Here is a 25,148-nt window from a genome sequence, read left to right as displayed (position 1 = left end):
CACTTTATACCACCTAATAACCAATTTAAACCACCTAATAACCACCCAATAACCAATTTTAACCACCTACTAACCAATTTAAACCACCTAATAACCATCTTAAACCCCCTAATAACCATTTTAAACCACCTAATAACCAATTTAAACCACCTAATAACCACTTTAATCATCTAATAACGACAATAACAAACAACTGAAACCATCTAATAACCACTTTAAACCACCTACTAACCAATTTAAACCACCTAATAACCACTTTAAACCATCTAATAACCACTTTAAACCACCTACTAACCAATTTAAACCACCTAATAACTAATTTAAACCATCTAGTAACTGCTGTTTTTAACTTTGTGTCATAGCTAGTTTGGCTGCTAGAGGGCGCCACCAACACACATGAATATATCCCATCAGTGAGCTGATAACAACCTGCTGCTCCGGCTGGAGCCTTTATTTGGTTTTTATCTGTTTGAATGTGCTGCTGGTTGTTTCAGTGTGAAGTTAATCTGTTTCTCCTCCTCGGAGTGGAAAAACAAAGTAAATGTTGCTGTGTGTTGTTTGGACGAGAACCAACACAAAGTCTGAGGAGGAGATGAGGAGGAGGAGGAGGAGGAGGTGGTCTCAGGGTGAGGACTGTCTCACGGTGTCCCTCCTGTCTCTTCAGCTATGAGACACTGTCCTCCGTCCTGAACCAGGCCAGACCTGCTGAAGACCAACCAGACCTCCTCAGGACCTCTGGACCTCCTGGTCCCACCTGGACACCTGAGATCTGTCCCCCCAACGCCTCCTCTGATCCAAGACCAGCTCAGAAACCTGCAGACCAGGGACTGAGTCTGGTCCAGAGTCTGAGACTGGCAGCCAGGGAGAGGGAGAGAGAGAGGGAGGAGAGAGAGAGGGATGGAGGGAGGAGGGGAGAAGAAAAGGAGAGGCTGAGCCGGGAAAAAGAGAGGGAAGAGAAGGAGAGAAAGAGGTTGGAAAAAGAGAGGGAAGAGATGGAGAGAAAGAGGATGGAAAAAGAGAGGGAAGAGATGGAGAGAAAGAGGTTGGAAGAGGAGAGAAAGAGGTTGGAAAAAGAGAGGGAAGAGATAGAGAGAAAGAGGTTGGAAGAGGAGAGAAAGAGGTTGGAAGAGGAGAGGGAAGAGATGGAGAGAAAGAGGTTGGAAGAGGAGAGAATGAGGTTGGAAAAAGAGAGGGAAGAGGAGAGAAAGAGGTTGGAAGAGGAGAGGGAAGAGATGGAGAGAAATAGGTTGGAAAAAAAGAGGGAAGAGAAGGTTAGAAAGAGGTTGGAAAAAGAGAGGGAAGAGATGGAGAAAAAGAGGTTGGAAGAGGAGAGAATGAGGTTGGAAAAAGAGAGGGAAGAGGAGAGAAAGAGGTTGGAAGAGGAGAGGGAAGAGATGGAGAGAAAGAGGTTGGAAAAAAAGAGGGAAGAGAAGGTTAGAAAGAGGTTGGAAAAAGAGAGGGAAGAGATGGAGAGAAAGAGGTTGGAAGAGGAGAGAATGAGGTTGGAAAAAGAGAGGGAAGAGATGGAGAGAATGAGGTTGGAAAAAGAGAGGGAAGAGAAGGAGAGAATGAGGTTGGAAAAAGAGAGGGAAGAGGAGAGAAAGAGGTTGGAAAAAGAGAGGGAAGAGAAGGAGAGAATGAGGTTGGAAAAGGAGAGGGAAGAGGAGAGAAAGAGGTTGGAAGAGGAGAGAAAGAGGTTGGAAAAAGAGAGGGAAGAGAAGAGAAAGAGGTTGGAAAAAGAGAGGGAAGAGATGGAGAGAAAGAGGTTGGAAAAAGAGAGGGAAGAGAAGGAGAGAATGAGGTTGGAAGAGGAGAGAAAGAGGTTGGAAAAAGAGAGGGAAGAGATGGAGAGAAAGAGGTTGGAAAAAGAGAGGGAAGAGGATAGAAAGAGGTTGGAAAAAGAGAGGGAAGAGGAGAGAAAGAGGTTGGAAAAAGAGAGGGAAGAGATGGAGAGAAAGAGGTTGGAAAAAGAGATGGAAGAGCATAGAAAGAGGTTGGAAAAAGAGAGGGAAGAGATGGAGAGAAAGAGGTTGGAAAAAGAGAGGGAAAAGCATAGAAAGAGGTTGGAAAAAGAGAGGGAAGAGATGGAGAGAATGAGGTTGGAAAAAGAGAAGGAAGAGATGGAGAGAAAGAGGATGGAAAAAGAGAGGGAAGAGAAGGAGAGAATGAGGTTGGAAAAAGAGAGGGAAGAGGAGAGGAAGAGGTTGGAAAAAGAGAGGGAAGAGAAGAGAAAGAGGTTGGAAAAAGAGAGGGAAGAGATGGAGAAAATGAGGTTGGAAAAACAGAGGGAAGAGGAGGAGAGAATGAGGTTGGAAAAAGAGAGGGAAGAGAAGGAGAGAATGAGGTTGGAAAAAGAGAGGGAAGAGAAGGAGAGAAAGAGGTTGGAAAAAGAGAAGGAAGAGATGGAGAGAAAGAGGATGGAAAAAGAGAGGGAAGAGAAGGAGAGAATGAGGTTGGAAAAAGAGAGGGAAGAGATGGAGAGAATGAGGTTAGAAAAAGAGAGGGAAGAGAAGGAGAGAATGAGGTTGGAAAAAGAGAGGGAAGAGGAGAGGAAGAGGTTGGAAAAAGAGAGGGAAGAGGAGAGAAAGAAGTTGGAAAAAGAGAGGGAAGAGATGGAGAGAATGAGGTTGGAAAAAGAGAGGGAAGAGATGGAGAGAATGAGGTTGGAAAAAGAGAGGGAAGAGGAGAGGAAGAGGTTGGAAAAAGAGAGGGAAGAGATGGAGAGAAAGAGGATGGAAAAAGAGAGGGAAGAGAAGGAGAAAATGAGGTTGGAAAAAGAGAGGGAAGAGAAGGAGAAAATGAGGTTGGAAAAAGAGAGGGAAGAGGAGAGAAAGAAGTTGGAAAAAGAGAGGGAAGAGGAGAGAAAGAGGTTGGAAAAAGAGAGGGAAGAGATGGAGAGAATGAGGTTGGAAAAAGAGAGGGAAGAGATGGAGAGAAAGAGGTTGGAAAAAGAGAGGGAAGAGAAGGAGAGATTGAGGTTGGAAGAGGAGAGAAAGAGGTTGGAAAAAGAGAGGGAAGAGGAGAGGAAGAGGTTGGAAAAAGAGAGGGAAGAGGAGAGAAAGAGGTTGGAAGAGGAGAGAAAGCGATTGGAAAAAGAGAGGGAAGAGATGGAGAGAAAGAGGTTGGAAAAAGAGAGGGAAGAGAAGGAGAGATTGAGGTTGGAAGAGGAGAGAAAGAGGTTGGAAAAGAGAGGGAAGAGGAGAGGAAGAGGTTGGAAAAAGAGAGGGAAGAGGAGAGAAAGTGGTTGGAAGATGAGAGAAAGAGATTGGAAAAGAGAGGGAAGAGGAGAGGAAGAGGTTGGAAAAAGAGAGGGAAGAGAAGGAGAGATTGAGGTTGGAAGAGGAGAGAAAGAGGTTGGAAAAAGAGAGGGAAGAGGAGAGGAAGAGGTTGGAAAAAGAGAGGGAAGAGGAGAGAAAGAGGTTGGAAAAAGAGAGGGAAGAGATGGAGAGCAAACAAAGGAAGGAGAGGGAAAGGGCAGAGAAAGAAAAGGAGGAGAGGAAAGAGGAGAAGGTGTCTGTGATTGACAGCTGTCCTCTGAAGGAGGCGGGGCTTGATGAGATCGCTGACGACCAGAAGCAGCTGAGAGAGAAACCTGCTGCTGGTCTGAGATCTGCTGCTGTCCCTGCCTGGCTGAGGGAGCAGCAGGAGGAGCAGGAGGAGCAGGAGGAGCAGGAGGAGCAGGAGGTGCAGTTTGAGAGAGGACAGGAGGACCTGGGCTCCGTCTGGCTGGCTGAGCTGTATATGGAGGGGGAGGCGGGGTGAGTAAGGGGGAGGAGGAGCAGGGGGAGGGAGGTGCCTGCTGGTTTGTGGTGAATGTTTCCTGCAGTAACCGTAGTAACGGAGACAGGTAGAGACAGAGGTGTGTGTGTCAGCATGTTAGTCAATCTGTGTTTCCCAAACTACATAATCACAGTGTGAAGAAACCCAGAGCTTCCTTATGATTCATAACAGAGACAGTCACACCTTCATCATCATCGTCATCATCATCATCATCCCTGAATCATGGAAAAAACATTTGTGTTGCATTCAGGTGCTCCTCGGATCCTCCTGTTTCCCAAGTTGCTTATTTGTTCTTCCAACTTTGGTGTGTTCAAGAGCTTTAATGCTAATGAATAACTTCAAACTAAACTCTGCAGCAACTAAAAACAAGAGGACACGACAACACATTTACTGCTTGGTATCAGCATAAAGTGGGCGTGTCAGCAAAGAGGAGACTCGTGGGGACACAAAACACAATTTATTTGGATATCTGGAGGTCAGAGATAAAGGGACCCCTCTGAAAATGGACATTTGGGCTCATTGAAACCACAAGTCTCAGCATAGAATCGCATGCACAAGAAAAACGATGTGTTCTTTTTGCCTTAAACTGCATGTTTTCTGTCCCTAACTGCATGCTATCAGCATAAAGTGGGCATGTCTGTAAATATTATACTGCTGTGAACCCTTAGAACCCATTTCATAAAGATATCTTGAGGCCTCTGGGTTTGAAAGGGAAAAAACGAAGAAAAAAAAACATTTGGCGTTACCGGAAAATATCATGACATGGATTCTTCGGATCTTCTAGTTTCAGGATCTTTTCTAAAGTTTTAATGAGCCGGCTGCTGCCACTGAGAGGGAAAAATGGCAAAAAACCCCTCTGTCTCTGTCTCTGTCTTCAGCTCAGGACACTCCAGCGGTGAAACCTTTCACCCTGGACCCTCTCTGGTAGACCGACCCCGGCCTCAACAGGAAACACCCCGAGCTAAGCTCTCAGATAAAGACACAAGGAGTGAGTCCAGGGAGCAGCAGCTGCAGCAGGAGGAGCAGCTGCTGCTGGCTAAGATCCACCAGCTGACAGGCGACCCGTCGCCTCGCGGTAAGAAGCGACTCGTCCCGGACCCCCGAGACCTCCTGGACCCCGAACCGGAGGCCGTGGATCACAGAGGGTTCATGATGTCCTGCTGTGACGAGCTGCAGGAGATATCTCTGACTGACCCGGAGGAGAGGAGTCTGGACGGAGAGGAGGACCAGTAAGTCCGAGGCCACGCAGCTTCCTGTTTGTTGGCTGCAGACTGACCCGTCCCCAGGAGAGTCTGACCTGCAGACGCTCTGCTCATGTTTGTTCGGGACGTTTCTAGGCATGAAGCCACAAAAATACCCGACAGGGCAAAACCTGCTTCTGGAGTTGGCTTTCACTTTCATTTAGCCGAGTTTAAATGTGATAAAGTGGCTGCATCTGTGACTTTAAGTCAAAGAAATGAGCTTGATTTGACTTTTGGCTCCCTGAAGATCTGACATGACGTAAAATCAAAACATCGAGTTAAAGCAGAAAAAACCCCCGAAATAAATTAACTTGTGCATATTTTGGGACTTAATTCAGTAATCGATTAAAGTGAACTAGGTTTTGCAGATATTTGGAGATAAATCAAAGTATTAAATTAGTGTTTTATCAGATTTGACAGCCTTTTTTGAGCCTTTTTTGATTTGACAACCCTCATCTCCGCACAAAGGAAAACGTTCTTATTGTCATCATGTCGGTGTGACGGCACCGAGCCGAGCTGCTGCAAACGCTCCAGACGAGTTCAGAAAGGACAACGTCTTTATTATGAACCCGCAAAAACCTGAAACAGCTCTGGCAGTGTGTGTGTGTGTGTGTGTGTGTGTGCGTTTGTGTGTGAGTATGTGCGAGCGTGCAAGCGTTTTTAAGTGCATTTGTGCGTGCATTTGTGCGTGCGTTTTTGCGTGCGAGCGAACGTGCATTTGTGCATGTGATCCCACGTGCATTTTAGCATGCGTTTGTGAGATTGTGTGTAAGTTTGTGAGTTTGTGCGTGTATTTGTTAGTGAGTTTGTGCGTGTGTTTGTGAGTTTGTGTAGTTTGCAGACTGAATATCAAAAACATCTGGAAAATACACAACAAAGACGTCTTTGTTGAATCTGCTTCGTTCTGATGTGATAAAAACAAACGTTTTGTTTCCCTGCATGATGTTTGTTTGTTTGTTTGCTTGTTTGTTTGGTGTCCCTGCTGCCGTCCGTCCTCTCAGCCGGCTCACACGTCTCTCTACGTCTCCAACCCTCCGCTTGGATCACCACCTCAGTCCGTCCTCCTGCTGATCTCATGTCTCTGTGTCTCCGTCCTTCAGGTCCTCTCCCCAGCCGACAGACCTCCCTGATGGAGGAGGGGTCCAACACTCTGCTCCTCCTCCTCCTCACCACCAGATGACCACGGCTCGACTCCCCACGCTGCCGGAGGAGGAAACCTCAGAGCCTGCTCCTCCAGTCAGAGAGGAGGCCGACGGGAAGGACGAGGCAGCTGAGGTAAATACAAACAAACAAACAAACAAACAGACACATGAGCAAAATGAATCCTTGTCTTCATCCCTTCCTCCTCCTCCTGCTCCTCCTCCTCCTGCTCCTCCTCCTCCTGCTCCTCCTCAGGGCCTGGTGACCTCCAGCCAGTCTCTGCTCCAGTGGTGTCAGGACATCACCAGGGAGTACCGCGGGGTGAAGGTCACTAACTTCAGCACCTCCTGGAGGAGCGGCCTGGCCTTCTGCGCCATCCTGCATCACTTCCATCCTGACAAAATGTGAGACACGAGAGCAGCATAACGCTCAGCTTCACAGATAAAACGTTAACGATCAGAGTATTCTCATGACAGAGTTGGTATTTGTTCCTTTTCATCCCATTAGAGATTTTGGCCAGTTGGAGCCTCATGACATCAAGCTCAACAACAAGAAGGTCAGAACCAACATGATATTCACCATGGGAGATTTTATAGAGTGTGCTTGAAAAAGCCGCACTTATACACTAGCTGATGAGTTTTATACACTGATGAGATTTTTCTCGTTATTTTGACTTTTTTTTGTGACTTCAACTTTTTTCTTATCATTTTGACTTTTTTCTCAGACTTCGACTTTTTTCGTTATTTTGACTTTTTCTTGTTATTTTGACTTTTTTCTCATGATTTTGACTGTCAGACAGACACACACACAGACACACACGCACACATGGACAAACAAACACAAACACAAACCAACACTTGGTTTATTATCTTAAATGACTTCCTCCTCTTTTTCATTTTGAAAACAGTTCAAATTGTACCCTAATAATGTATGGCTAAGAGTCACGGGCCAGAGTCAAGCAAACTCAAAATGTCTTTAGAAAAGTTCTAGTTTGTTTCTATGCTGACGATGTTGATGTTGACGATGATTCTCTTTCGACGACCATCAGGCGTTTGACGGTTTCGAGGCGCTGGGAATCTCTCGTCTGCTGGAGCCGTCCGACATGGTCCTCCTGTCCGTCCCCGACCGGCTCATCGTGATGACCTACCTCAGCCAGATCCGCTCGCACTTCACCAACCAGGAGCTGAGCGTGCTGCAGATAGAGCACAACAGCAGCCAGTCCAGCTATGGCGTGGCCCTTTCCGGTCCCGGACCCACTGACGTCGACGCCGCCGCCTTCTGCATGGCCCGACTGAACGAAGGAGTTAGTCTGGAGGAGGGAGGGAGCAGCTCGCTGGTCGTCCCGCCACCCAGGACCAAACGACTGCTGAAAGGTATCAGCCAATATTCATAGAGGGTATACGAGACACAGCACCCCCTTATAGTTAATCTAGAGTCTCAGCCATCCATCCTCTGAATGCTCACTAACTGACGAGTTTATACACTAACTGACGAGTTTTATACACTAACTGACAAGTTTATACACTAACTGATGAGTTTTAAACACTAACTGACAAGTTTATACACTAACTGACGAGTTTTAGACACTAACTGACTAGTTTTATACACTAACTGACGAGTTTATACACTAACTGATGAGTTTTATACACTAACTGACGAGTTTTAAAATTATGTCAAAATGAAAAAAAAAAAATACAAAAATGACCAGAAAAAGACACAAAATTACCAAAAACGACACAAAATTACTGAAAGGACACTAAAGAAACAAGAAAGACGCAAAATGACCAAAAATTACAAAAAATGTACCTGAAAAATTACCAGAAAAAGACCCGAAATTACCATAGAGACACAAAAGGACAAAGAAAAAAAAACATAAAATTACCTAAAAAACACACAAAAATGACACAAAATTACCAAAAAGGCTGTCAAAATTACAAACCAGGGACTGTTTGGCCCTAAGCATATGGTTGTAAAGTGGGCATATCAGTAAAGAGGAGACTGGTGGGTACCAGGCTTGGAATTTCGTCATTTTAGGGGCGAGGCCATTTGGCCTTCCTGTTCACACTTATTTTTTACATTACATTACATTACATGTCATTTGGCAGACGCTTTTGTCCAAAGCGACTTACAATAAGTGCATTCAACCTGATGGTACTAGACATAGACCATAGGAATCGAGTAAGTACATAACTTTAAGAGCTAACTGTCATTGCTAAGGAGTGCTATATGTTAAAGAAGAAAAGAAGAGAAAAGAAGAAGAAAATTTTTTTTTTTTTTTTTTTTTTTTTTTTTTTTTTAATATATATATATCTGTTAGGTGACCATGACTTAACCGAGGTATTGTTGGAAGAGATAGGTCTTCAGCCTGCGGCGGAAGATGTACAGGCTGTCTGAGGTCCTGATGTCGGTGGGGAGCTCGTTCCACCATTTGGGAGCCAAGACAGAGAAAAGTCTGGAAGAGGTTTTGAGGCGAGTTGACCCACGCAAGGTGGGAGTCGCTAGCTGTTTGGCTGATGCAGAGCGGAGAGGACGGGCAGGGGTGTAGAGTTTGACAAGGTCCTGGATGTAAGTAGGACCTGAACCGTTAGCAGCAGAGTACGCCAGAGCTAGAGTCTTGAAGCGTATCCGCGCAGCCACTGGTAACCAGTGGAGGGAGCGGAGGAGAGGTGTTGTGTGTGAAAATTTGGGAAGATTGAAGACCAATCGAGCAGCTGCATTCTGGATGAGTTGTAGAGGTCGGATGGCTTTGGCAGGCAGACCTGCCATGAGGGAGTTGCAGTAGTCCAGGCGTGAGATGACCAGTGCCTGGACCAGGACCTGAGCTGCCTTCTGGGTGAGAAACGGGCGGATTCTCCTGATGTTATGCAGCAAGAATCTGCAAGATCTGGTGGTGGCGGTGATGTTTGTTGAGAGGGACAGTTGGTTGTCAAGAGTTACGCCAAGGTTTTTGGCGGTTTCTGTGGAGGCAACCACTGTGTCCTGGACAGTGATGTGGAAGTCAGTGGTGGGAGAGCCTTTCCCTGGGAGGTAAAGTAGCTCAGTCTTTCCCAGGTTGAGTTTGAGGTGGTGCGAGGACATCCACTGGGAGATGTCGGCCAGACATGCAGAGATACGTGCTGCTGCACGTGTTTCAGACTGGGGAAATGAGAAGATTAGCTGGGTGTCGTCGGCATAGCTATGATAGGAGAAGCCATGCGAGTGGATGAGGGAGCCAAGGGAGTTGGTGTAAATCGAGAAGAGGAGCGGACCAAGGACCGAGCCTTGAGGGACCCCGGTGGTGAGTAGACAGGGTTCTGAAACAGAACCCCTCCAAGTTACACGGAAGGTGCGGTCCTTGAGATAGGATTTGAGCAGAGAGAGGGCGGAGCCAGATACTCCCAGGTGATGAAGGGTGGAGATGAGGATCTGGTGATCCACAGTGTCAAAAGCTGCAGAAAGGTCCAGTAGAACCACAACAGATGAGAGAGAGGCCGCCTTCGCCTTGTGAAGCTGTTCAGTCACAGCGAGAAGGGCAGTCTCTGTTGAGTGGCCCTTCTTGAAACCAGACTGGTGAGGGTCAAGGAGGTTGTTCCCATGCAGATAGGAGGACAGCTGATTGAAGATAGCCCGTTCCAGAGTTTTGGAGAGGAACGGCAGGAGAGAGACGGGTCTGTAATTGTCCACTAAGGATGGGTCGAGGGTGGATCTCTTTAGGAGAGGATTCACCCTCGCTTCCTTCAGAGAGTTAGGAAAGCAGCCAGTAGTCAAGGAAGTGTTGACAAGATGGGAGAGGAACGGGAGGAGATCAGGAGCAATAGACTGAAACAGGTGGGAGGGAATAGGATCCAGCTGACAAGTGGTAGGACGGGCAGAGGTTACAAGGCTGAGCACTTGAGGAGGAGACAGTGGAGTGAATGCTGAGAGGGAGGGAGACACTGATGGGGAGGGAGGAGAGGCAGGTTGTGAGACTGGATGGGTAAATGACGAGCGTATGTCCTCAATCTTCTTCAGGAAATGGTTGACAAAGTGGGTTGGTAGGAGGGAGGAGGTAGGAGGGGGAGTTGGAGGGACCAGGAGGTTTGTAAAGATGGAGTAGAGCTTCTTGGGGTTGGAGAATGAGGATTGGATTTTGGTCTGATAGAAAGAGCTTTTTTCGGCTGAGATTAAAGATGAGAAGGCAGCAAGAAGAGATTGGTAGTTGCGTAGGTCCTCAGGGTGTTTAGTTTTCTGCCACTTCCGTTCTGCTGCCCGTAGGGGAGCTCTGGTGGCGCGCACAGAGTCCGACAGCCAAGGGGCAGGGGAGGACTTGCGCACTTTACGAGGAGTGAGAGGACAGAGTGAGTCAAGAGAGGAGGAGAGGGTGGCAAGGAGAGTGTCGGTTGCAGAGTTGGGCTGCAGAAGTGAGAATGAGTCCGATGAAGGGAGGGATGAGAGAACAGTTGAGGCCAGAGCAGGAGGAGAGAGAGAGCGAATGTTGCGGCGGACCAGTGCAGTATCTGTCGGTGAGGACAGACAGTCCGATCGGGAGAGTGGGAGAGAGAACTTGACAAAGTAGTGGTCAGAGACATGAAGTGGGGTTACAGAGAGATTGGTAGTCGAGCAATTCCTGGTGAAAATGAGATCGAGGAGGTTGCCAGCTTTGTGAGTAGGGGGTGATGAAGTGAGCAAGAGAGCGAAGGAGGAGAGTAGAAGTAGTAGGTCAGCTGACTTCTCGGGCTGGATGTTGAAGTCCCCGAGAAGGACAAGTGGTGGACCATCTTCAGGGAAGTTTGACAGTAGGACGTCAAGCTCCTCCAGAAATTCTCCAAGGGGACCAGGTGGGCGGTAGAGAACAACAATGGTTATTGGTGAGGGAGAGGTTATGGAGACAGCGTGGAATTCAAAGAACCGTGGAGAGAACTGTGGGAGTGGATGGAGGGAGAACTTCCAGTCACGGTTGATAAGAAGACCTGTTCCTCCACCCCTACCAGTGTGTCTAGGAGTGTGAGAGAAGGAGAAGGCAGCAGAAAGAGCTGCAGGAGTGGAGGAGTTGGTTGGTGTTAACCATGTCTCAGTGAGGGCAAGGAAGTCCAGTGATTGCTGAGCAGCAAAGCCAGAGATGAACTCAGACTTGCGACATGCAGACTGACAGTTCCAGAGTCCACCCTTGACGAGGCACTGAGTGTGCTTGGAGCGAGCGGGGTGCACAAGGTTGTGATAAGTGCGACAGGTTGTGCGAGGTCTGAAGAATCTTCTAGTTGAAACTCGAACTGGGATTGAGTACGTTGTCATGGTCAGGGCAGGAGGTACAAAGATGGTGCAAGGGGCCAAGCCACCAGCAGCCCCAACGGGGCTGCTGGTTTGAAATTTTTTTCACAATCTTAAAGCAAAATTACATTACCAGAGACTAGGAGCTAGGTTAAGTCCACACAAGATAAATGCACTAAAGATTCCAGCTAAATTTCACAGTTTTTAAAAGGGGCTGGCCACTCCCAGATACTTGAAAACAAAAGCTGCTAAATAGCCAATCAACAGGTAAAGTAGCTAGACAGTAGGGCTCTGAAAACTGACCTTAACTTTAAACTTAAACCAAGCAAATAAAGCAGAAAGCCCAGCAAGTAGAGAAACAAACTTAGGCAGAAACACTAAGCAACACTAAGCAACCTTTAAGCAAAACAATTAACAATCTTAAAGCAAAATTACATTACCAGAGACTAGGAGCTAGGTTAAGTCCACACAAGATAAATGCACTAAAGATTCCAGCTAAATTTCACAGTTTTTAAAAGGGGCTGGCCACTCCCAGATACTTGAAAACAAAAGCTGCTAAATAGCCAATCAACAGGTAAAGTAGCTAGACAGTAGGGCTCTGAAAACTGACCTTAACTTTAAACTTAAACCAAGCAAATAAAGCAGAAAGCCCAGCAAGTAGAGAAACAAACTTAGGCAGAAACACTAAGCAACACTAAGCAACCTTTAAGCAAAACAATTAACAATCTTAAAGCAAAATTACATTACCAGAGACTAGGAGCTAGGTTAAGTCCACACAAGATAAATGCACTAAAGATTCCAGCTAAATTTCACAGTTTTTAAAAGGGGCTGGCCACTCCCAGATACTTGAAAACAAAAGCTGCTAAATAGCCAATCAACAGGTAAAGTAGCTAGACAGTAGGGCTCTGAAAACTGACCTTAACTTTAAACTTAAACCAAGCAAATAAAGCAGAAAGCCCAGCAAGTAGAGAAACAAACTTAGGCAGAAACACTAAGCAACACTAAGCAACCTTTAAGCAAAACAATTAACAATCTTAAAGCAAAATTACATTACCAGAGACTAGGAGCTAGGTTAAGTCCACACAAGATAAATGCACTAAAGATTCCAGCTAAATTTCACAGTTTTTAAAAGGGGCTGGCCACTCCCAGATACTTGAAAACAAAAGCTGCTAAATAGCCAATCAACAGGTAAAGTAGCTAGACAGTAGGGCTCTGAAAACTGACCTTAACTTTAAACTTAAACCAAGCAAATAAAGCAGAAAGCCCAGCAAGTAGAGAAACAAACTTAGGCAGAAACACTAAGCAACACTAAGCAACCTTTAAGCAAAACAATTAACAATCTTAAAGCAAAATTACATTACCAGAGACTAGGAGCTAGGTTAAGTCCACACAAGATAAATGCACTAAAGATTCCAGCTAAATTTCACAGTTTTTAAAAGGGGCTGGCCACTCCCAGATACTTGAAAACAAAAGCTGCTAAATAGCCAATCAACAGGTAAAGTAGCTAGACAGTAGGGCTCTGAAAACTGACCTTAACTTTAAACTTAAACCAAGCAAATAAAGCAGAAAGCCCAGCAAGTAGAGAAACAAACTTAGGCAGAAACACTAAGCAACACTAAGCAACCTTTAAGCAAAACAATTAACAATCTTAAAGCAAAATTACATTACCAGAGACTAGGAGCTAGGTTAAGTCCACACAAGATAAATGCACTAAAGATTCCAGCTAAATTTCACAGTTTTTAAAAGGGGCTGGCCACTCCCAGATACTTGAAAACAAAAGCTGCTAAATAGCCAATCAACAGGTAAAGTAGCTAGACAGTAGGGCTCTGAAAACTGACCTTAACTTTAAACTTAAACCAAGCAAATAAAGCAGAAAGCCCAGCAAGTAGAGAAACAAACTTAGGCAGAAACACTAAGCAACACTAAGCAACCTTTAAGCAAAACAATTAACAATCTTAAAGCAAAATTACATTACCAGAGACTAGGAGCTAGGTTAAGTCCACACAAGATAAATGCACTAAAGATTCCAGCTAAATTTCACAGTTTTTAAAAGGGGCTGGCCACTCCCAGATACTTGAAAACAAAAGCTGCTAAATAGCCAATCAACAGGTAAAGTAGCTAGACAGTAGGGCTCTGAAAACTGACCTTAACTTTAAACTTAAACCAAGCAAATAAAGCAGAAAGCCCAGCAAGTAGAGAAACAAACTTAGGCAGAAACACTAAGCAACACTAAGCAACCTTTAAGCAAAACAATTAACAATCTTAAAGCAAAATTACATTACCAGAGACTAGGAGCTAGGTTAAGTCCACACAAGATAAATGCACTAAAGATTCCAGCTAAATTTCACAGTTTTTAAAAGGGGCTGGCCACTCCCAGATACTTGAAAACAAAAGCTGCTAAATAGCCAATCAACAGGTAAAGTAGCTAGACAGTAGGGCTCTGAAAACTGACCTTAACTTTAAACTTAAACCAAGCAAATAAAGCAGAAAGCCCAGCAAGTAGAGAAACAAACTTAGGCAGAAACACTAAGCAACACTAAGCAACCTTTAAGCAAAACAATTAACAATCTTAAAGCAAAATTACATTACCAGAGACTAGGAGCTAGGTTAAGTCCACACAAGATAAATGCACTAAAGATTCCAGCTAAATTTCACAGTTTTTAAAAGGGGCTGGCCACTCCCAGATACTTGAAAACAAAAGCTGCTAAATAGCCAATCAACAGGTAAAGTAGCTAGACAGTAGGGCTCTGAAAACTGACCTTAACTTTAAACTTAAACCAAGCAAATAAAGCAGAAAGCCCAGCAAGTAGAGAAACAAACTTAGGCAGAAACACTAAGCAACACTAAGCAACCTTTAAGCAAAACAATTAACAATCTTAAAGCAAAATTACATTACCAGAGACTAGGAGCTAGGTTAAGTCCACACAAGATAAATGCACTAAAGATTCCAGCTAAATTTCACAGTTTTTAAAAGGGGCTGGCCACTCCCAGATACTTGAAAACAAAAGCTGCTAAATAGCCAATCAACAGGTAAAGTAGCTAGACAGTAGGGCTCTGAAAACTGACCTTAACTTTAAACTTAAACCAAGCAAATAAAGCAGAAAGCCCAGCAAGTAGAGAAACAAACTTAGGCAGAAACACTAAGCAACACTAAGCAACCTTTAAGCAAAACAATTAACAATCTTAAAGCAAAATTACATTACCAGAGACTAGGAGCTAGGTTAAGTCCACACAAGATAAATGCACTAAAGATTCCAGCTAAATTTCACAGTTTTTAAAAGGGGCTGGCCACTCCCAGATACTTGAAAACAAAAGCTGCTAAATAGCCAATCAACAGGTAAAGTAGCTAGACAGTAGGGCTCTGAAAACTGACCTTAACTTTAAACTTAAACCAAGCAAATAAAGCAGAAAGCCCAGCAAGTAGAGAAACAAACTTAGGCAGAAACACTAAGCAACACTAAGCAACCTTTAAGCAAAACAATTAACAATCTTAAAGCAAAATTACATTACCAGAGACTAGGAGCTAGGTTAAGTCCACACAAGATAAATGCACTAAAGATTCCAGCTAAATTTCACAGTTTTTAAAAGGGGCTGGCCACTCCCAGATACTTGAAAACAAAAGCTGCTAAATAGCCAATCAACAGGTAAAGTAGCTAGACAGTAGGGCTCTGAAAACTGACCTTAACTTTAAACTTAAACCAAGCAAATAAAGCAGAAAGCCCAGCAAGTAGAGAAACAAACTTAGGCAGAAACACTAAGCAACACTAAGCAACCTTTAAGCAAAACAATTAACAATCTTAAAGCAAAATTACATTACCAGAGACTAGGAGCTAGGTTAAGTCCACACAAGATAAATGCACTAAAGATTCCAGCTAAATTTCACAGTTTTTAAAAGGGGCTGGCCACTCCCAGATACTTGAAAACAAAAGCTGCTAAATAGCCAATCAACAGGTAAAGTAGCTAGACAGTAGGGCTCTGAAAACTGACCTTAACTTTAAACTTAAACCAAGCAAATAAAGCAGAAAGCCCAGCAAGTAGAGAAACAAACTTAGGCAGAAACACTAAGCAACACTAAGCAACCTTTAAGCAAAACAATTAACAATCTTAAAGCAAAATTACATTACCAGAGACTAGGAGCTAGGTTAAGTCCACACAAGATAAATGCACTAAAGATTCCAGCTAAATTTCACAGTTTTTAAAAGGGGCTGGCCACTCCCAGATACTTGAAAACAAAAGCTGCTAAATAGCCAATCAACAGGTAAAGTAGCTAGACAGTAGGGCTCTGAAAACTGACCTTAACTTTAAACTTAAACCAAGCAAATAAAGCAGAAAGCCCAGCAAGTAGAGAAACAAACTTAGGCAGAAACACTAAGCAACACTAAGCAACCTTTAAGCAAAACAATTAACAATCTTAAAGCAAAATTACATTACCAGAGACTAGGAGCTAGGTTAAGTCCACACAAGATAAATGCACTAAAGATTCCAGCTAAATTTCACAGTTTTTAAAAGGGGCTGGCCACTCCCAGATACTTGAAAACAAAAGCTGCTAAATAGCCAATCAACAGGTAAAGTAGCTAGACAGTAGGGCTCTGAAAACTGACCTTAACTTTAAACTTAAACCAAGCAAATAAAGCAGAAAGCCCAGCAAGTAGAGAAACAAACTTAGGCAGAAACACTAAGCAACACTAAGCAACCTTTAAGCAAAACAATTAACAATCTTAAAGCAAAATTACATTACCAGAGACTAGGAGCTAGGTTAAGTCCACACAAGATAAATGCACTAAAGATTCCAGCTAAATTTCACAGTTTTTAAAAGGGGCTGGCCACTCCCAGATACTTGAAAACAAAAGCTGCTAAATAGCCAATCAACAGGTAAAGTAGCTAGACAGTAGGGCTCTGAAAACTGACCTTAACTTTAAACTTAAACCAAGCAAATAAAGCAGAAAGCCCAGCAAGTAGAGAAACAAACTTAGGCAGAAACACTAAGCAACACTAAGCAACCTTTAAGCAAAACAATTAACAATCTTAAAGCAAAATTACATTACCAGAGACTAGGAGCTAGGTTAAGTCCACACAAGATAAATGCACTAAAGATTCCAGCTAAATTTCACAGTTTTTAAAAGGGGCTGGCCACTCCCAGATACTTGAAAACAAAAGCTGCTAAATAGCCAATCAACAGGTAAAGTAGCTAGACAGTAGGGCTCTGAAAACTGACCTTAACTTTAAACTTAAACCAAGCAAATAAAGCAGAAAGCCCAGCAAGTAGAGAAACAAACTTAGGCAGAAACACTAAGCAACACTAAGCAACCTTTAAGCAAAACAATTAACAATCTTAAAGCAAAATTACATTACCAGAGACTAGGAGCTAGGTTAAGTCCACACAAGATAAATGCACTAAAGATTCCAGCTAAATTTCACAGTTTTTAAAAGGGGCTGGCCACTCCCAGATACTTGAAAACAAAAGCTGCTAAATAGCCAATCAACAGGTAAAGTAGCTAGACAGTAGGGCTCTGAAAACTGACCTTAACTTTAAACTTAAACCAAGCAAATAAAGCAGAAAGCCCAGCAAGTAGAGAAACAAACTTAGGCAGAAACACTAAGCAACACTAAGCAACCTTTAAGCAAAACAATTAACAATCTTAAAGCAAAATTACATTACCAGAGACTAGGAGCTAGGTTAAGTCCACACAAGATAAATGCACTAAAGATTCCAGCTAAATTTCACAGTTTTTAAAAGGGGCTGGCCACTCCCAGATACTTGAAAACAAAAGCTGCTAAATAGCCAATCAACAGGTAAAGTAGCTAGACAGTAGGGCTCTGAAAACTGACCTTAACTTTAAACTTAAACCAAGCAAATAAAGCAGAAAGCCCAGCAAGTAGAGAAACAAACTTAGGCAGAAACACTAAGCAACACTAAGCAACCTTTAAGCAAAACAATTAACAATCTTAAAGCAAAATTACATTACCAGAGACTAGGAGCTAGGTTAAGTCCACACAAGATAAATGCACTAAAGATTCCAGCTAAATTTCACAGTTTTTAAAAGGGGCTGGCCACTCCCAGATACTTGAAAACAAAAGCTGCTAAATAGCCAATCAACAGGTAAAGTAGCTAGACAGTAGGGCTCTGAAAACTGACCTTAACTTTAAACTTAAACCAAGCAAATAAAGCAGAAAGCCCAGCAAGTAGAGAAACAAACTTAGGCAGAAACACTAAGCAACACTAAGCAACCTTTAAGCAAAACAATTAACAATCTTAAAGCAAAATTACATTACCAGAGACTAGGAGCTAGGTTAAGTCCACACAAGATAAATGCACTAAAGATTCCAGCTAAATTTCACAGTTTTTAAAAGGGGCTGGCCACTCCCAGATACTTGAAAACAAAAGCTGCTAAATAGCCAATCAACAGGTAAAGTAGCTAGACAGTAGGGCTCTGAAAACTGACCTTAACTTTAAACTTAAACCAAGCAAATAAAGCAGAAAGCCCAGCAAGTAGAGAAACAAACTTAGGCAGAAACACTAAGCAACACTAAGCAACCTTTAAGCAAAACAATTAACAATCTTAAAGCAAAATTACATTACCAGAGACTAGGAGCTAGGTTAAGTCCACACAAGATAAATGCACTCATAAATGCAAAATGCAATTTTAAGGGCACAAAGGCCACATGACAGGGCATAAAGGCCGTTTGGTTAAATTACGCTGGTTTTACCTTTCAGATTAATACCTTAACATTCTCATTCACCAAGAAACATTAATGCACATTATATTAAATATATTAGAAAGGACCTTTTTGGAAAATGACAAATGAACCTGTTTTGAAAAGACGGCAAATGCATATATTTTGAAAAGATGGCAAAATGAATCTCCTGCCTGAGTTCATCTAAGAGTAAGGAAAGAGAAATCCCTCCTCCTGCCATAAAAAAGGAACCTGCTGAGGTGAAATTTACATCAGCTAAACGTCGACCCCTTGTCCCTGAGCTAGGGAAGACGTTAGCGCTATCCCAACTAGCTAGCTATGCTAGTTTTCATGACGCAAAAATGTAACGTTAACTAGTCGACTTTAAATAGGCAAATACAATGGTAATTACCTATCAATAGTACTTTCTATAAAAACGTAAATGTTAAGTCCTGTCAAATACTACCACATACTTCAGTCACAACATATCAAAACAGCTTGTCCCGCTAGCTTACCTGTGCTGCGCATCAACACATGGCTCATTGAATATTCAAATGAGCCATGTGTTGATGTGTACACATCTCGAAGGACGGGGAGTGGGTCAGGTTAGCGTTGTGTTTACTGGAACTTTGACAGGGGTGCAAAGGCCACCTTGGCCGTAAATTGAACATTTTTTCACAGGGCATGAAGGCCAGAGTGTGGGGCAACGACGGCCGTGGCCGTCGTGAAATTCCCACCCTGGTGGGTACCATAGAACACATTTCCTTTCAGACATCTGGAGGTCAGAGTTAGCTGTTTGAAAACTGTAAATTTAACCAGAATAACCCAAAACATCACAATACGGTTGGTACCAACTTCTAAATACGTCCTCTTGTGTTTTCAGTGGACGAGTCAATAACCCCGGTCCCTCCACCACGGTCCATCAACAAAACAGACAAATCTGGACTGGCTCAGGTAACTCTTCTTCTTTTCCTTCTGTTTCTGTTTTTAAAAAGTAGTTTTAATTGTATTTCCACATGGAGAAAACCTCTTTATTTACCTCTTTGTTTGTCTTGTCCAGGACGAAGCCACAAAGACAGGGATCTCTAATAAGACAGGTGTGTACCTGAAGCCTGAGTCTTCCACAGAAATATTAAAATGTTTATTCAACCTCCCGTCATCATTTCTTTCCTTTCTGTTCTTTTTTAACTTTGTTTGCAGAGCTGCAGAGTGGAGCTGAGACGCAGCCGGCCAAACCTGAGGAGGAGACGATGGTCAGTAATGAGTTCCTCAGTTAACTCTTTATCTTCTCTACTTCCTGTTTCCTTTATCTTTGACTCTCCACCTCCCATCAAATCACATGATCACTGTTCCAGCTGATGGCTGCAAGAAATCAAATCTGCTTGTACAAAAATCCATCCATCACTAATCATTCGACCTCTTCTTCTTCTTCTTCTTGTTTCCTCTTCCCTCTGCTGTTGTCTTGTGTATGTTCATGCTGGGTTGTGTGTGTATGTGCATGTGTGTGTGTGTGTGTGTGTGTGTGTGTGTGTGTGTGACGGGGCTTGTGGTCAGTGGCTGCAGGACACCAGTCAGTATGTGCTGAGCGAGCTGGCGGCGTTGGAGACGGAGCAGAAGCACATCGACAGCAGAGCCGCCGTGGTGGAGCGACGCCTGCGGAGCCTCATGGAGACCGGTGAGCCTCAAACACAAAATATAGAGAACCAAGAAGCAGTTCAAGAGAGTCTTGAAGTCCTTCTCTTGGGGCAGAAACTCTCTTCAGACCTGGAGGCAGCTACCTACCCTTCTCCGGCAGAGAACCATGAACTCAGACTTGGAGGTGCTGACCGCTGAAACCAACAGAATCACATCATCTGCAAAGAGATTCACAATTCTCCAACACCGGACACCCTCTTTCCGCTGTCTGCACCCTGAGATCCTCCATGAAGACCACAGACAGAACTGGAGACAAGGGATCAGCAGAGGTCCAGGTTTTCAGACACAGTTTGGTTTTTGGTTTTAAGGACTGGATGGCCCACAACAGCGCTGATATTCCTGTGATACTTCAGGAAATGTGCCTGATGGACCGGTGGTTTGGTGCGGCGCCAGAAGGGATGCAACCAGACTGTTGGGAACAGGGAACTCAAAGCTCTCGACTTACCCATCCGTCTATGTTCAGATGAATCCAGGTGTCTCAGAGAGGAGGAGGAGCTCAGACATCCAGAGGGAGTTCGGAGGTGGTTCGGGTTTCTGGTCTGGCTGCCAAGGCCGTTGTCATAATGACTACGACCACAAGAGGGCGTCACCTGACGAATATAATAAGCAGCACCTCGTGGCTCACTGTTCATGAGATTCTTTTGAATTTCAGTACTTATTTTTTTAAGTAAACCAAGGAACGGTGGATAAGAACAGCCTGGATATCTGATGAATTATGACATCCTATTTTACGTTTGTTCTACGATCTCATGGCGCACTTTCAAGAGGCGAAAGTGTCCAATTTTGGGGGTCTCCGAATTCTTAATCTTCTCTTTGCAGATGATGTGATTCTGTTGGTTTCATCAGTCAGCGACCTGCAGCGAAGACAAGACTTCCAAGTCTGAGTTCATGGTTCTCTGCTGTGTGTCTCAGAAGAGGCCAAAAGAAGCCTGTTGGAGGTTTTCTGGGCAGGTCTGACTGGTAGGAGGCCCTCAGGGTCCACATTAAACATTACTGGGGAAAGACACGTCTGGAATACCCTGTAAAGCCTGGTGCCCCCCACGGAGCCAGCAGAAATAAACAGGATGTCCTCAGGGAGTGAGTGCTGAAGCTTTTCTCACATTCAGTTTTGCTCAAACTGTGTTTTATTGTTGTGTTGTAACAGGAAGCGACCGTGACGAAGAGGAGAGGCTGATCCAGGAGTGGTTCACTCTGGTGAACAAGAAGAACGCTCTGATACGCAGACAGGACAACCTGGAGCTGCTGTAAGACTTCTCTAACACATGTAGATAAACATACTACCACGGCATATCTGTAGGTAAAAAAATAACACATACAGTTCATACAATTCATAAAGTTGGAATCATTTAATGATATTATCACACATGAAGAAAATTGGGCTCAGCTTTACAGTCAGACCCGATTTTTGAAATGCCTAAAAATGCTTATAATGGGTCCATTATAGTGTGTTGTTACATATTAGAGCAAAATATGGCCAGAATAGCAGAAAAAACACCAAATTATGGGATGTCCAAAAATGACCCCCTCAAAAACAAGTCATACTATAGCAGGTCGAAATTTTTTGTGGAAAAGTTGTGCAATTTTTAAATGCCCTGATACTCTCAAAATGGTCTTATTATAGTGTGTTGACACATATTAGAGCATAATATGATCAGAAATGACAGAAAAACACCATATTATGGGATGTCCAAAAATGTCAGACCCCATTTATGCAGCTCTCAGACTGTTTAGGGTCCCCAGGAAAAATCATTATCAAGACGCTGGACTCTGTTTCTATTTTTAAGAAAATCCCTTAAACCATATTATGGGATGTCATAAGATAGATATCAGTTCATAAATGAAACTCTTTTCAGCTATTTTTGTTAAAGAAAACAAGGCTGGTCTAATCATTTTTTCCATGACTGTATATAAAAAAAGCAGAAATATATATATATATCTACATCTATATATATTACAGAGCTGGTGGTAGGGTTATATTCAGGGGAAAAAATGTAGAATTTCCAAGATTAAAGTCCCACATTTATGAGAAAAAATCTGCAAAAATAAAGCTATTTTTGTTCGAAGGAACCACATCGTTTCTCATTCTATTCTGACTTTAATGTGAACGTTTTTTTCTTGGACACACACAATAATAATACACACTTTTATCTGTTTTCTGTGTGACAGACAAGAGGAGCAGGACCTGGAGAGGAGGTTCGAGCTCCTCAACAGAGAACTGCGGGTCATGATGGCCATAGAAGGTCAGTAAACAGGTCATATTCAGCTGGTTCCTCTATAATATATGTGATATATGTGATATACATGTAATATATATGTGATATACATGTGATATATGTGAGTGGTGTGTTTGTTGCAGAGTGGCAGAAGTCCTCCTCCCAGCAGCAGAGGGAGCAGCTGCTCCTCCAGGAGCTGGTCTCTCTGGTCAACCAACGAGACGAGATCATCAGAGACATCGACGCCAAGGAGAGAGGGTCAGTCTCCTTATTATATTATTTTTATTATTAATATAAAAAACAAGCTGCAGGGAGATATATAACCTCTTTATTTGGTCATTTAATGCATAAAAAGAGAGTTAATTTAACTGGATAGAAGATAAACTTCACTTCTTACAGCAGATCAAGAGTCAAAACACAAAAAAGTTCAAGTTATATAAAAAAAAATGAAATAAAAAAGCTTGATTCACTTCATACAAGTCTAAAAAATAAGACAAAAAAAATCTAAATAAAATATCTAATTAAATGTTATACAAAATACAAAATAAGGGGAAAGAATGCAAATACAAAAATGAATAAAATGATATTGCTATATAGACTTTATACAAGTTAAATTAAATAGTTAAAGTTAAATTAGTTACTTACATTAGCCAAAAATACAAATATAAACAAGAGTGAAATAAAAAACAAAGTATAAATAAAATAGGTATAAAATACAGAAATACAATTAAGATTAAAAAAAATAAAACATTAAAGTCGTATATACTTCACACAAGATTAAACATGAAAAAAAAAAAAAAAATACAATATTTTATTTAAAAATAAATAATTATTAAACACTTTACACAAGTAAAAAATAAGACAAAAATACAAATAAAATATTCAAGTTATATATTTTTAACTCAAGATTAAACATAGGTTAAAAATAAATACAAATAAATAAAATATTTTATTTGAAATAAAATAATTAAAAGACACAATATACAAGATAAAAACAAGACAGAAATACATATAAAACATCTACATCCACTATATTTGCACCTTTTACTGATACAGATGTGTGTGTGTGTGTGTGTGTGTGTGTGTGTGTGTGTGTGTGTGTGTGTGTGTGTGTGTGTGTGTGTGCAGGGCGGAGGAGGAGGATGCTCGTCTGGAGCGTGGTCTGGAGATGAGGAGGCAGAAATACAACAACAAAGACAAATGTGTCCTGCAGTGAGACGTCAACAACCGTTTATGTTTTTATTATTATTATTATTATTATTATTATTGTTTGTATTTTTTGCACAAAAGATAAAAAGAGGAAAAACTGACTTCTGTATCTGTTCATGCCAACGTTTATTTTCCTTTTATTCACGTTTTTATTTATTGAACTGATGAGTCGGCTTGTTGTTCATCTGGTGCACCGTTTGTTTGTTTGTTTGTTTGTTTGTTTGTTTGTTTGTTGTGTTTCTGAACTCTGCTTTAAAGAAAAAGTTCCTCTTGTAACAGAATGTGCTGAAACCAAAACGTGCCTTTCAGGAGAAACGTCTTACATTTGTGTTTGAGACGATAGAAAGTGAATAATGTTTGTTTGTCAAGTGCCAAGAAGGATAAAAAGATAAAAGTCTGATGAAAGTTGTGAGCTGGACTCAAAGTCACACAGAGACGATTCTTCTCTTTATAGACGTCAGACATGAGAAGAGTTCTAATGTTATCAGTTTGTGCCTTAACTAGCAGAATGTTTGACTGGTACTCTGATGTGGTTTCTCTATTTATTAGTTCAAGACGTGATGGATGATGTTGATTAATGTAGTGAAAATACATAAATATTCTTTCATTATTTACATCTTTGGGTTTGTTTTGTTTTTTTAGTTTTAGACACATGAACCTGCAGGACATGATGCAGTGATAGAATGATAGAAAAATATGGTGTTTTTATGTTATTTCTGTAAATAAAATATACTACCAAATGTATTAAGACCATTCTGAGAGTATCGGGACATTTACAAATTTGATATGAGATGTCCAAAAAATACTCACACCCCTCATACTATAGCATGTTGATTTTGGTCAAAAGTGGTCAAATTTAAAAATGCTTCAAATGGGTCGATTATAGTCTGCTGATACATATTAGATCAATACATGACCAGAAATGACAGAAAAACACCATATTATGGGATGTCCAAAAATGACCCCCTCAAAAAAATAAGTCATACTATAACATGTTGATTTCTGTCAAAAATGGTCAAATTTTTAAACGCCTAAAAACGCTTCCAAAGGGTCAATTATAATCTGTTGATACATGTGGTAATAAAGTTTGTCTAAAAATGGCGAAAAAACACCATATTATGGGATGTCCAAAAATGACTCCCTCAAAAAATAAGTCATACTATAGCATGTTGATTTTTGCCAAAAGTGGTCAAATTTCAAAATGTGTTTAAACTGCTTCAAAAGGTTCAATTATAGTCTGTTGAAACATATTAGAGCATAATGTTGCCAGAAATAACAGAAAAACACCATATTATGGGATGTCCAAAAACTGAAAAAAGTCATACTATTACATGTTGATTTTTGTCAAAAAACTTCAAATTTTAAAATGCCTAAAAATGCTAAAAATTACTTTATTATAGTCTGTTGATACATGTGTAGGTATAGTTTATCCAAAAATAGCAAAAAATCATCATATTATGGGATGTCCAAAAACTGAAAAAAGTCATACTATATATAGCATGTTGAAATTTTTCGTGAAAAAGTCGTAAAATTTTAAAATTCCCAGATACTCTCAAAATGGTCTTTTATAGTGTGTTGATACATGTGGCAGGGTGGCTTTACCAGAAATATAAAAAAATCCCCATATTTTGATTTGTCTAAAATCTGGGAAAAAGTCATACTAGAGCATGTTGATTTCTGTCATAAGTGGTCAAATTTTAAAATGTGTTAAAAATGCTTAAAATGGGTCAATTATAGTCTGTTGATACACATCAGAGCATAATATGGCCAGAAGTGACAGAAAAACACCATATTATGGGATGTCCAAAAATGACCCCCTCAAAAAACCAAGTCATACTATAACATGTCGATTTCTGTCAAAAATGGTCAAATTTTAAAATGGTCATTTAATGTCTTTTCTTTTGTCATTTTACTTCTTTTTTCAGTTATTTTGTGTCTTTTCTGGTCATTCTGTGTCTTGACATTCATT

The 25,148-nt window shown here is 41.8% G+C and overlaps 1 protein-coding gene across 1 annotated transcript in view; it reads left to right on the top strand.

Moving 5' to 3' along the window:
• The window catches only part of ehbp1l1b (EH domain binding protein 1-like 1b), a 44,952-nt gene extending 21,159 nt beyond the window's left edge, over positions 1–23,793 (top strand). The window contains exons 11-22 of the mRNA XM_059351377.1: positions 6,122–6,296; positions 6,417–6,565; positions 6,669–6,717; positions 7,210–7,534; positions 18,946–19,016; positions 19,123–19,159; positions 19,263–19,315; positions 19,617–19,737; positions 20,902–21,001; positions 21,924–21,997; positions 22,114–22,228; positions 23,099–23,793. Of these exons, the coding sequence (XP_059207360.1) occupies positions 6,122–6,296; positions 6,417–6,565; positions 6,669–6,717; positions 7,210–7,534; positions 18,946–19,016; positions 19,123–19,159; positions 19,263–19,315; positions 19,617–19,737; positions 20,902–21,001; positions 21,924–21,997; positions 22,114–22,228; positions 23,099–23,186 (1,357 nt within the window). The 3' untranslated portion in view covers positions 23,187–23,793. The remainder of the gene's footprint in view (positions 1–6,121; positions 6,297–6,416; positions 6,566–6,668; positions 6,718–7,209; positions 7,535–18,945; positions 19,017–19,122; positions 19,160–19,262; positions 19,316–19,616; positions 19,738–20,901; positions 21,002–21,923; positions 21,998–22,113; positions 22,229–23,098) is intronic.
• Positions 23,794–25,148: the final 1,355 nt, after the last annotated feature.

Source organism: Centropristis striata, chromosome 15 (assembly GCF_030273125.1).
Source record: "Centropristis striata isolate RG_2023a ecotype Rhode Island chromosome 15, C.striata_1.0, whole genome shotgun sequence".
NCBI lineage: Eukaryota > Metazoa > Chordata > Actinopteri > Perciformes > Serranidae > Centropristis > Centropristis striata.
Note: the sequence above shows the minus strand (reverse complement) of the source record. Positions and strands in the feature narration are given on the sequence as shown.